The following is a 13526-nucleotide window of genomic DNA, read 5'->3' as shown; positions in this document are numbered from 1 at the left end:
AAAAAAAAATATATATATAAAAAAGAAAAAAGTGACAAGTGGCGGGTGCTGACCAGGGTTAAGATGGGAGGGCATCTGGGAAGCAGTGACTTCTGGGTATGGTTGCAAGGTTCATGAGAGAGGCAGTGGAATGAAGGCTTGAAGGACGATGGCCTTCTGGGGGCTGAGGCCTGAGCTGCTCATGCCCTCTGCTCACCAGCCCCCCACTCTCCTCCATACACACAGCACAAACCGGCCTGCTCCCCACTTTCTGGCCTCCTCACCTTTGCTTGTAATGTTGGTATTTTCTCCACCCCTCAGCCTCTATCATAATATATTTAAAGTCTAAAATGTGGTATTCAAAACTTTTGAGATCTTTGAAAACTTCTCAAAATTTTCCAACTTGAAAAGTTTTCCAACTAGATGCTAGGATTTTCTCAGGCTGTAAACCCCTCCACGACTTGGATTTATAGCTCTTTTATGGCACCTCCTGTGACCCGCCTTGGACAGTTTCTCAGATGGGTGTCTCTCTCCTGGGTAGGTTCCTTGAAAAAAAGGGGTGTGTTTTATTCTTCTGTGTCCTAGAAAGCACCTTGCGCGACATTTTGGGCATGGTACGCTCTTAGAAAGCAGATGTCTGACAGGATTGAAAGAAATAGGGGTAAAAGTTCAGTGCTGTCTGATGAGCGGTGTGTGCTAAGATTCTCGTGGAGACGGGGAGACACCAGGAAGTGGTGAGGGCCAGGACCTTGGAGGCCTGAGTGCTGGCCAGAGAGGCGGGACACAACGGGCCGCAGGCCACACTCTGCAGGAAAATGTACTGAGAATGTGATGGACACGGCTGGCTGGGAGCCCTGACAGGCAAGCAGAGTGCATGGTTGGGAAGCCAGAGTGTTGGCCCATGTGAGGAGGAGAGGAGAGGAGAGGAGAGGAGAGGAGAGGAGAGGAGAGGAGAGGACTGGCCTCCTTGCTTGGAGGTTTGCAAGCATGGAAACTGGGAGTGGAACACATTTCATCCATCTACCTGATAAGGATTTCCCGAACCCCAAAGTATGGGCTAGGTATTGTACGGTGTGCTGGGGGTGGCAAAGATAAATAAAAAGGTCTACGTCATCAAGGAGATTATAGCCTGACGATGCTGACATACACGAACAGATCATTAAAGACACAGTAATGGCTATTATCACGGACCTCTCCAGTTGTACCGAGGGCCGAGGGAACCCAGAAGAAGGACACGCTATGTCTGTCTGGGGGGACAAAAGCCTTCAAAGGAGATGTGCACTTGGGGTGGCTTCTGAAGGTGCCTGACAAGCTGGGAAGGCTATTCTGAGCAGGAGGAGGAACAGCACGGATCAAGGTAGAGAAAAGTCAATGGGCAAGGGTGAGAGAGCAATGGTGGAGCATCCGGACCACTGAAGGGAAGGCTGGAAAGGAGTGAGGGAGCAAGGTTCTTGGCTTATTAGGTCCTAGCTATTGGCAGATGGCATTATTTTTGATTATGTACGAGGCATCACGTGAGGCAGTGTGAATAAAAGCATGGCTACCACCACCTCTCTGCCAAGGCCGAGCAGCCAGTGTTTCCTGAGGGCTTGTTATGTGCCAGACAGAGGTCTAAGTGCTTTTAAGCTCCTTTGCTTCTCACAGATGCTGGGAGGCAGGGCTCGCTACCCCAGTCTTAGATGAAGACATGGCTGAGCCACCTCCCCAAGGGCCTGTGGGTGGCAGAAGTGGGATTCAAACCCACGTCTGTGTTCTTTTCATATGGCCGTGTTTGTGTGGGTGCAATTTCTGAGTTGTATGAGAACAGAGGAAGATGGTAAGGAAGAGGGGGAGAAAGCCTCAAGAATGAGACTTGGCAAAATGAAGTTTCTTCAGTTAGGTCTGAGGAGTCCTGGTGATTTCTTCTTTTTCATGCTCTTCCCCACAATCTGATCTTTTAACCGGGTAAGGCAGGTTCGTACTATACCTTCCCATTTCTTTTAAATATTATCATCCAGAGAGGATGGACCAAGAGAGCAATGCCAAACCCCATTCTTCCCTCTTTTCTTAGAACGTCAGGGACTCTGACAACATTCAACATTCTACTTTTAGATATACAGCCAGATGATTTGAAAGTGAAAATTTCAAATGTAGATCCGAGATATGACGTTAGCTCATCTCCAAGAAAGGCATCGCCATCGCTGCGTTGAACATGCACGAAGATGAAACAGAGATTGGCTTCTAAGACGAAGTCTCTGCCCTGACAGTTTTAGAAGCATCATAGAAACCAGCCGGCAGAGAAGGTGACCGCCGTCAGGATAGCACCTTATCTAGCCTGTTAGAACTCTGTGGCAGGGAATATTTACTGCTGAATGGATTCGGAGATGCTGAGCGCAAACTCTGTGTTTAATGGGAAATAAAAGGAGGAGGATCATTATGTGTCACTCTGATGGAAAATAAGAAAGTTCTTCTAGGAACATCATCTTAAGTTTTGGTCTGTCTTAAGAAGTAGGATCATATATCACCTTATGATACATGGATGAATGAATTTCTGGCTCCTTTTCTGGGATTCTAAGACAGGAGATTAAAAAAAAAAAGAACGGATGTGGAGATAAGGAAGTAGAACTAATCTCTGGAAGACTCTCAGGGCGTCTGAGGCTCTAAGCTGCCGGTATAAACCAGCTTGTGACCATTTGGCTAGGAGTCAGTCTCTGAAGTCATGTGAAAGTAACATAAACATTCTAGGAATGAAAAAAATCATTATCAAGAGCTTCTCTTCACCCTATTGCTTCCCTCATAGAAGGCTCTGGAAGAACTGCAGGGGTCTGATTTAGAACACTCTGATGGGTGTGGACTCATAGCTCCCCTTGCTTCACTACCTAGCAGTAGGGAGGGAATGACTTATGCCCAAATGACCAGTAAGACAAGCTTCAAAGTCAAGCAGACAAAGAAAAGGGGGAAGCCAGCTGGCCCACGCAGAGATTAAACCTGCAGCTCCGCATCCCTAGCACATGGGCACTAAACTTACAGCAGGGGTACAGCAGGCCACGAAGACCTCATTCTACAAAAGATACCCAACCTCCCTTGCCTTCTTTCCCTTTTAAGAGACCCTCTGACATTATAAGAAGGATTTAATTAGACACTGGGACTTCTCTGAATTATGATGCACAAATTCTACAAACAGGTTCCCCTGCCAAAGCAGGACAGAGCACTATACAAAGGAGATCGGATCCTGCTAACATGAACTACCAGTGTCCTAACACAAGTCATCTAACTTTTCGAGCCTCAGCCTCTTGGCCTGGGAACGAGAAGCCCTCTCTAGCTCACGGCAATGGGCATCAAGTGCCACCCGGACAAGGGATGTGAGGCCAACTGGAGTTCGTGCGGGAAGAGCACGGAGATCAATTAGCTATGTCTGTGCTGACTGCAGGATGGGGAGAGGCAGTGGGCCTCCTGGCTGGCTGCCCTGATCTGGTGCTCTAGAAGGTTCCTTTTGGCTTTGATAACTTGTGGCAAATCTAGGGTTGAGCCACCTCCACATCCAGATGTGATGGATTTCTGCTTGGATCTGGGTCTACATATGGACAGACTGAGGCTGCTGACTGACGGTGCTTCCAGACGGTCAGGAGGGCCACTGTGAGGAATGCCTCAAGCAGGAGACGTGAGCCATCACCTCGGCAGGACACCATGGTCAGCGCTGACAATTAGCTGAGCCTCTCCCGATGAATGAAACTTCCCTGTGACAGAGACGAGCCCTGGATCTGCTGTTACGTTAGGACATTCGAAGACAATCTGGACGTGTAGATCAAGTGCTTTTCAAATGGCAATATGATTAATAGGGATTAAAGAGAAATTCTGAAAATCCACAAACTTCCTTCAGTATTGTAAACATATCTTACTTTAAAAACTTTCAGGGGCACCTGGGTGGCTCAATCAGTGAAGTGTCCAACTCTGGATTTTGGCTCAGCTCAAGATCTCATGGTTTGGTTTGTAAGTTCAAGCCCCATGTCGGGTTCCCCACTTACACTGTGGAGCCTGCTTAGGATTCTGTCTCTGGCCCTTCTTGCTTGCACTGTCTCTTTCTCAAAAAAAAAAAAAACCCCAAAAAAAAGCCCATTATTTTTCAGAGTGAAAATCTATCGGTACATTAAATTGTATCTGAAATGAGGCAGGAGAGTTAAAATTTCAAGGAAGTCTCTCACAGATTCATTCATTCAACTCTCACCTCTGAGGGGAGAGAAGGTGACTGTCTTCTTTGTGAAACAATGACAACTCCACATCCACACACGTGCTTTTCCTTTTTGAAAGCAGGGTGTCTTCATTAACCTCACTTGCTGTTTGTGCCCGGTGTTGGGTACGCACATTTCAAATATCATTTTTAGATTCCACAGATGGAAAAATTGAGACAGATGTCAAATGACTGTCACTGAGTTTCGGTTAAAGACTCTGGTGGAACGTGATTTTCTCATCCAAGACCTTTTTCTATTTGTCCCATCCCTCTGACGAGAGATGAGGTGCAAAGAATGACAATGGCAGCGTTTCCTGAGGACTCACTGTGTGGCAGGCCCTGGGCTAAGCACTCACTGATTTCTCATCTTTTCCTCACGGGCGAGCACCCCAGGAGACAGGAATTTCGACTATGTCCACCTTTCAGACGGAAAACTGAGGCTTAAGGAAGTGACATGTCTCCTAAGGCCACAAAGCTCATGGCTGAGTAAGAGCCGGAGACAGCATAAAACCCAGGTAAGTCTGGCTCCAATCCTGTGATTACTTTCAGAGCTCAAGGAAGGAAAAAGTCTTTGTTTTATAGACCTTTTCCAGTATTAGCATATGAACAAATAGATAGGATTTTTTTTTCCTTGATGCCTTATCTAGGGACTAATGCAAACCGGCAGCATTAAATATAAGGTCATCTGGTTTCCTGGACTTGTCTTTTCCTTGTAAATTGAAGAAACTTAAAAAAAAAAAATAGGGCAGGGCCTGGGGGCAGGAAGAATTTATAGTTAGGCTGGCAAATTCCACATGCAATTTGGGAAAGTTGGAAAAAAAGAAAAAGGCATGCTGAAAGGTTTTGTGTTGTTCATTCCGCGAGCGAGGGCTAGAATAAAAACTTAGATGGTAATTCAGTGAATGGCGCATTAAGTAGAACAGATTGCGATTCACAGCAGCCTAAGCTTGTTTGGGGGCTGCTAAAATAAACAGGTTCATCTCCGAAGATACACAAGGAGGTGGTACGTGTGGTGTCAAGGTGCCATCTCTGCAGGGCTGCACGTTGCGCCTCCCCTCCCCCCCCCCACATCCTCACTCTAAATGGTAATCTGTCGTCGGGAGCCCTACCAAACCGCCACCTTTCCGTGAGCCTCCATCTCTCTCAGCAGGCAAGTCGCAAGCCTCCAAATGAGCATGTGGATGCCATTTCTAATCTGCCCCTGACAGGCAGCGAGCTGCCCCTCACTGATGGAAGGAGACAGTCATAAAAGAAGCTGCTACGAAGCCAATAAGAATCCCTCTTGTCTTAATAAGAGGGGACGTGACTCAGAGCCCTGACGGGTCACAGTTACCTTCGGTAGTCGTGGGTGAGAACTGCCCCACCATTTAGAAAAGGCCTGTTTCTTTTTTTCTTAAAAAGCAAGGGGTTTAAGCCATGGAGAGACAGGTAAGTGCAGACATGTGGCGGGGGCGGGGGGGGGGGTGAATTGTGCACAAACAGTGGCAAATAAAACCCTTAGAATTCTAAGAGCTTCTAAAATAGGGCAGGCTATTAGAGAAGGAACCTAGACACTGACAGTCATTATTAACTAGGAAAACCGAGGCTGGAGAATTAATAAAAGGTTTTTTGTTTGTTTGTTTGTTTGTTTTGGAGAATGCGTAACTACCTGACGGCAGCTCTGATAAGAATCCAAGGATCTCAGGCCAGAGCTTTGCCCACACAGGAGAAACGGACTACGTGTTAGGCCAGTCCTAGCATAGATGCATGGGACTGGTATCTACAAATAATCTCATTAATCTTCAAAATGACCCTGTGGTAAAGGTACCATGAAAATCAAACACGCACAGGGCAAGTCATTTCCCAAAAATCAGAGTTCGAGTGTGGCTAAGCTGGGATTTAACCTTGGGCTATATGACCTCAGGATTCATGTTCTTTCCATGTTACCATGACGCCTCCATGACTGGTGTGTGTCTTCAGGTGTTACATTTGCTGAAAAAGCAAAACAAAACAAAAAACACCCATGGCCGCTCCTTTGAATGCTGACAACATATAAGCCAGCCTTGAGCGAACCAGACCTTCCCTGACAGCGGATACAAGAGCACAGGCCAGAAAACAACAATCGTGTCGGGGGTGCCGAGAAAGGACGATCAGCCCCTGCCCGTGAGGACTTAGCTTCAGAGGGAGAGCGCCGCAAGTACCCAGGCCAGAAACACTCACCATAATAGCTGCCACTTATGGCGCTCCTCCTCGAGCCGAAACTATTCTAAGCGATTTATATATATTAGTTTATTTCGTCTTCCCTGCAACCCTTCAAGATAGGTATGATTATTCTCCTCCTTCTGATGAAGAAAGTGAAGTGGCGTCAAGATGTGGGTCTGTGCGGGGGGGGGGGGGGGGGGGGGGGGGGGGGGGCTGTAGCACGCGCGGGGCCCGGGGGGCGGCGAGGGCACGGGCGGCTTTCTGCAGGAACCGGCCAGCAACTCGAAGCAGCGTGCTTGGAACGTGGTACACACTCAACATGCATTTACCGCCTGGCTCCTCTGCCAAAGCTCTTAAGGACACAGAGGACTTTGCCAGCTGTGGGAAGGGGTGAGGGGAGGATGGCGCAGAGAGGTATTCTGGGCAAACAGCAGAAGGCTCAAGGAAGCAAATGTTCCGCAGGCCCGAGTGGTATGGAAGGGCTTTTGCACATCCCCCACGGAGGGGCGGCAGGCAGGGCCCGAGTGGGGAGAGCCTGGCAGGGCCCGGAACGAGTTCAGCGCACAGCCTGCAGGTAATGCAGACAGCGTGTACTGGGTTTGGGTAGGAGAGTGCCATAATGTGTTGTGATTTTTAGAAAATCTCTGGTTACCGTGCAGGGAATGAATCAGAGAGGACAAACCCAGAGACAGGGAAACTGGTTAGCAGGAGGGCGCGGCACTGACACAAGAGGAAAAGACGCTGGCTGCCCGAGGGTGCGCAGCGGCAGCGAGGACAGGGAAGCACGAAGAGCCCAGACAGGGGATGAGGTGGGATGGATGGATACCAGATGGATGCATGGTGGGAGGAGGAGACAAAGGAGGAAGAGGTTGATGCCCAGGTCAAAGTGGTGAGTGGCCCTGGCACGGTGAGGGGGGAGGTGGATGATCCTTGGTCAGGGCCACAGACTGGCTTTGGTCTCCCCAAAAGCCTACAGGTGAGGTCCTGCGGGAGTGGCTGAGAGTCTGCAGACACTTGGGGAGTCACCAGAACACGACTCGGATCTTACGAGGCCCACATCAAGCCTGTGAGGCTGGCAGGGGAGAGCCCACAGACCCAGTGACACAGGGGGTCAGGGAAGATGAGGAAAGCCGGAGTGCGCAAGCCCACACAGCAAGGTCAGTGGCAGCGGCACAGGGACCAGAGCTGAGCTCCTCTGACTTCCCCTCCCGGGCAGGTAGAAAGGATGACTGGTTGGGAAGGGAGCAGGCGGGGGGCCACGGAGGGTGAGCAGGCATGTGGCTAAATCTGGGTGTCTAAGGGAGAGGAAAAAGCACCAGGAACACCCTCCCCCACCATCACTGGCTTCTACTGTCAGCCTCGTTCTGGCAAATTCATGGACTGAGAAAGTTTGGGAACTACTGGTTTAAACAACAGCTGAGAGGAACTCTCAGCAAGATTCTCCTTTTTTAAAGCATGTCCTGGAAGCTTCCGGCACAGTTAGCATAAGAATCAATGGCGGTCTCCTACTTATCCTGTCCACATCCTTACCCAGTGCTGTAGGACCACGTACCCCACGCATCCATTCCTGTGCTCTACCCACTTCTGTACAAATCTTTAAATGAGTTTCAGATGCTAAAGAAAGAGTCCAAGTCTGTTTCAGACATCAAGTCCTGTGGATACTGCTTCATTACAAGGAGTCCATCTTCCTCTTTCCAGGATGAAGCCTAGAATGATTTAACTGTGGCAAAATTAGCATGCAATTTGTAAGTCATTACGGTGCAAAGTATGTGGTGAGAACACTTTATTGAATAAACCTGCTGAGTATAATTTTCCCAGGAACTAAAAAAAGGGAAACCTCTCCGAGGCTCTCCTCCCTCTTTTAAAATCCCTGCCAGCACCTATATAATTACGTCTCTCTCCTGACAGTCAGAAGCTAGGCATCTCTGTGCATTTAACCAACAGAAGCCAGAAGGAACCAACGAGAAGTCCAGACAGCTTCCCATACCAGGGGCCTTGGCGTTCTCTGGGCTTTGTGTTGTCTGGAGAGTCGGGAGAAATCTGCCAAGACAAGCATCCTGCATATTTACAGATCACACAGAACTGCTGCTCACCAGAAAAGTCTAAGAATTAACATGCCCATGAAAAGTTCAGGTCACATCTTGTAACCAGGAGCCCCAAGGGCACGTCCAGATACACTGTGGCCCTGGAATCAAACAGCCGCAGAACACGGAAGCAGTGGGTCACTGTGCTTGACGTGGAAGTCTGTGACAGTCACAGATCGCTGCAGGAATGGGGTTCGAAGTGAGTTTGTGTAGAATTACCAGGTTGTCCCGCAGACGCTTAAGTCAGACTATTTTACCTTGTTGAACACTGTCACAGGTGGGCCACAGAGTCTACGTGGATGTCCTTAGGTGTTTTTGATGATGGGGCTAATTATAAATGTTTATGTATTTTTGAGAGAGAGGGAGAGAGAGAGAAAACGAGCAAGTGGAGGAGGAGCGAGAGGGCACAGATGATCTGAAGTGGGCTCTGTGCTGGCACCAGAAAGCCCAACATGAGGCTCGAACTCACAAACTGGGAGACCATCCCCTGAGCCAAAGTCAAACACTCAACTGACTGAACCACCCAGGATGATGGGGCTGATTACAGAGCAAACAAAAATTAGGGCTAAAAATGAGAGTCAAGGAAAAAAAAAAGAGAGAGTTAAGGAATAATGTGGAAAAAACCTAGGACCCTCCATTTTCCTTCATACCCAAGGACAAATGTTAATTTCATCTCACGAGCAATGGTCTCTATCTACTGCTTGTCGGCCACTCTGTAAGTCCTGAGAACATGATGAACAAGAGAGATTGCAACACCAGAGGCACAGCCAACATAACTTATGACAGGTTATGAAGAGGCACCGGGGGTGGGGGGGTTGGGGTGCTACTTTGCATACGGTGATCACTGGAAACCTGCCCGGGGAGGTAACATTTAGGCAGAGACCTGAAGGTGGAGGGCAGCATGCACACGAGGAGAGCCAGGACAGAGGGGAGATGCAAATGCAGAGGCTGCAGGGCAGGAAGGAGGGCACAGTGGCAGGAGAGGACATTAACGAAGTGGGGAGCACTCAGATCATGCAAAACCTTGCAGCACTAGGGGAGTCAGAAAATGTGAGTGTACATGGGGCAGGTACAACAGGCCTTAGAGACAACTCGAGGTTCTCTGGGTGCCAGCCATGTGCCAAACCCTGTGAAACGGCTTTCTGCTTTCACCAAACCTCCTTTTGTAATTCCCCTAAGTACACATGTTGGGACACACACCTCAAAAAGAAAACCGTACCAAGGAAGACAACAAGGCAGGGAACTCAAGCTACTGGTCCAGCCAGAAAGGAGAAAGGAGCCGGGATCTAAAGCCCATGCTCCCCCTTCTCACCCTTTGCTCCCGTGGTTTAACTCAGCACTCACCCGCACTGGTTTCCCACTGCCCCTCCCGGGCTCCTGCTCCTCTTCAGCTGGGCATGCCTGACACCTCTCTATCTTTTAAGGTGCAGCTCAAATCTTGCCTCATGCACGAAGCCCCTAGGCACAGCCGACGCCGCCCCCCCCCCCCGCCCTCACTCCCCCAGTGTGTCCAGTCCTCACAAGCAGCACCGCCCCCCGGGGCTCCTTCCTCCACCAGCACCTCCGACTCTCACCCGCCACCCCCCCCCAACCTGCGGCTGGCCCGGCGCCTCACACAGAGCATGCGTCTGAGGAATATTTGCCAAGTGACTGGATGCTCTCCAGTGAATCTTGGTCAATTGCAAACCACGGCCATGTGCGCTGTGCCCAAGGAAGTCTGAAGTTTAGAGGGAAGAAGGGGGCTCTGAGACAATACAAACGCCAATACCTGACCCCCATCATCTGGGTCAATACGTGACCCCGTTATCTAAGGTCTTTTTTGTTGCAGACTTGGTGACATGTGTGAGATATTTATTCATGACTGATCTCACAGTCAATGTCATCAAATGCCTGAGAAATAAGCATTCAATTCGAGTCAACAAATATTTGCTGAGTTCCCAATGGGTGTAGGACACCCGAGTTTAATGGCGATAGGGTGGGGCGAGGCAACAGATTGTTTATGACCTAAGAGAGAGGGCTGCGTGTGGGAGAGGTGAAAAAGAGGTCGTTCTGTCCCGCGTCCCTGTACACCTGCGAGGCGGCTGCACTGGCCACGTCGGGCCGGGGTGCTGGCAGAGGGCACGGCTCACACGCTCATCCCTCCCCTCTTCCCCCTGCCCGTCTCTCTGAGTGGTGCCCAGGCAGCTGAGCACTAATGGCCTGGGAATGTTTGCCAGTGCCCAGCAAAACGGCCTTGGCATCAAGGAGACAGATGTTTGTCGGGGAACGGCTGTGGCCCCAGTGCCCGGGGCATGCACACGCTCTGTGCATGCCAGGGCAGAGCGGCCACAGCGATTACTAATCAGTGTCACACCCTCTTCGATGCTGATAATAGATGATCTTGTGGGCAGCAGGCCAAGTTTCCTGACGGCCACATGCAAGCCTCCCCAACAGCTTACTTGGTCTCTGTCAGCAAAGCTATTCCAGCTTTTTCTCAAATGACGCAGATAACAGTGCCAACTCTGGTCTGTCAGGGGGACTCCTTCTGGGACAGATGGCAAGGGGGGCACCCTCAGGAAAAGGACTGCCCGACTAGCTTAAAAGTTGCACAAGAACTGAGAAGGAGGCTAGGAGCACCGAGTATATATATAAAATAATAATATATTATATATTATAATACATATAAAACAATATATATTCTCACAAATTTAGCAAGATGCTTACAAATTTAGTAAGGTGCTCTACATACTTTATGCTAGTCTTTATAATAACCCTGAAAGGAAGTGTCATTTCCATTTTACAGATGAGAAAACCAAAGTTTAGAGAGGTCAGCTCATCTGTCTGAGGTCTCAGAGCCAGGATGTGGTGGAGCTGGAATTCAAATGCAGGGTCCCATGACTCCATGCTACTCTGTATCAAGGACAGCTCGGTCACCCATCAGCCTCTCACTGTGCTTCTCCTCCATTCTGCTGCTAAAAACCGGCAGAGTCCCCAAATGATGTTCACTTGAACCTGATGCACCCCTCTGAGCTGAGGAGGGCGTGAAAGGTCACCTTTGCTGCTACCACGTTACAGCTAGGGAACAGGCTACACGAAGCAGGGTGATAAGTCAGGAACTGAGAGGCAGTGCCTTCCTAAAATCCTAGGTCCCCAGACTCCCAGGTACTCTTTCTACCCCTGAAAATCTCCTCGAGCAGATAACACAGGTCTTGAGCCAGAGCTGGGGTTCTAACTGTCTCTGGCTGTGTCCCTCCAAAAGTCCAGGGAAATTTCAGTTTGTTTCTAATTATCATTCAGATGAATAGAAAGAAGACATCACTCTGGCACGTAAGTGGTCCCTAAGTGTCCATCCTGCACAAGTTACCAAAAGGGAAGAAACGATGGAAAAGAACCTCAATCAAAGGACAAAACAAAGGGAGTGGGAGGGTGGAACGAGGAACTGTGTGTGTAACATGCTGGCACCTAGTCCAGCCTCAGGACTCAGTCTCGGCCTTTTATCTTGCAGTGTATCAGTGTATAAAGGAAGCAGGTCCCAGGCAGTCAATTCGATCAATCAGCAAACATCCGAGGACTTCCTAGGTTTAGGGAAATCACAAGAATGATAGCCACAGCTACCCATCCACTGGCACTCATAAACAGAGGTGCATATTTTGTGAACGGGGAGGGCTGGATACGAAGGGGTGGAGAGAAACGAGACACAGACAACAGGGTCATGGTCTCCCCCCAGGCTCGGCTCTGACTCTGGCCTGAGGCCTAACTGGAGGGCAACTGCTAGTGTAATTCCCGGTGCACGTGGCTGGTCCCGAGGCTGGACTGGTCCCAACACAACGGGACCACCAGTGAGGGTCCAAAGCCTCAATTGCGTCTTTAAGGCAAGAAGGACAAAAAGAGAATAGAGTGATAAAGCAAATCAAGATCACAAGGAAAATGAAGCCTATTACAGACTTTGGAAACAGCAAGGAAAGGCTCCTTTTGCAATATGACCAAAGACTGGGAAAGGTCTTGCAGGGGTGAGAATGCAGACTGACATTAAACAAGACATGAATCTCTGCCCCAGTGAAGGAGACAGAGGAGAAAGGTGGAGGCCAGAGATGGCAGAGAACAAAACGGAAGCAGGTGGAAAGGTACGAAAGGCAGGACACCAGCACAGCAAACAGTCCCTCAAGACAAAAACCTAACAAATTTCATTTTCTGCAGCTGCCAGCAGACAGAATGAGGGCCGGTCCCGAATGTACAAAGGGACCCAAACGGAATGCGAGTCAATAGCCGGCAAAAGATAGGCAGGGATACGTACGTGCTTTTCCCCTTCAATCTTCTTGTCGGCCACCTGCATTGCGTCCAGGTATTTAAAATGCAACTCCATCAGTCTGTCGACCTGAAAGAGAGATGTTTCAGACATGAGTGAGGAGGGAAAAGACACCAGGGTGAGAGAACAGTGGAGCTCCTCTCCATTTGCTCTCACCGTCGCCCCTTCCAACAGGAGGCCCCTCTACCACTTCCGGCGTGGGCGACTAGCGCTGCTCAGGAAACGGACCCCTGGGGCGGATGCAAGCTGAACGCGGGCCTGGTCCCACAAGGAGGCTGCATTTCCAGCCTGGATTCAAGTGGTTAAATATAAATAAATAAATAAGAATGCAAGTCCCTTCTTGCAAAGAGAAGGAGCTTGAAGTTCCATACTTGATATTCACTTAGAACTTTACAGAAATTTTTTTTTTCGAACTGAAACCTTTCATGTTCAGATTCTACCCCAGAGCTGATCTTTTTTTAAAAAGGTCTGAGTAAAATCTCTTTAGTTGCTTTCGAGCCAGAAGAGAGTACCAGAAAAAAAACACTCTCTCAGCAACTTAAAAAAACGCCCTGACTTTTGCTCAGCAATAACTTAAAAATCAGTTTTCAACTAACCAGAAGTCATGCTTCAAACATGGCCTGAGGAGCACTCAGTGGGTTTGAAAAAGTTGCGTTTTTCCCGAAGACTTCCAAAAGACTGAAGAAACACCGTGAAGCAGCCTGGACTTCACCTCTCTCTGCAGGAAGCTGGCACCGCCTGGGCTCCTGGCTGCCCGGGTGTTTACCACGAGCTCACAGCGGCTACCGCA

The 13526-nt window shown here is 49.2% G+C and overlaps 1 protein-coding gene across 1 annotated transcript in view; it reads right to left on the bottom strand.

Moving 5' to 3' along the window:
- CTNNBL1 (catenin beta like 1) overlaps positions 1-13526 on the bottom strand; it is a 157384-nt gene that overhangs the window by 10395 nt on the left and 133463 nt on the right. The window contains exons 13-15 of the mRNA XM_029917945.1: positions 12725-12805; positions 8284-8407; positions 1171-1226 (exon numbers count right to left, since the gene is read on the bottom strand). Coding sequence (XP_029773805.1) covers positions 1171-1226; positions 8284-8407; positions 12725-12805 — 261 coding nt within the window. The remainder of the gene's footprint in view (positions 1-1170; positions 1227-8283; positions 8408-12724; positions 12806-13526) is intronic.

Source organism: Suricata suricatta, chromosome 12 (genome assembly GCF_006229205.1).
Source record: "Suricata suricatta isolate VVHF042 chromosome 12, meerkat_22Aug2017_6uvM2_HiC, whole genome shotgun sequence".
Classification (NCBI taxonomy): Eukaryota; Metazoa; Chordata; class Mammalia; order Carnivora; family Herpestidae; genus Suricata; species Suricata suricatta.
This window is presented reverse-complemented; position numbering and strand designations above follow the sequence as displayed.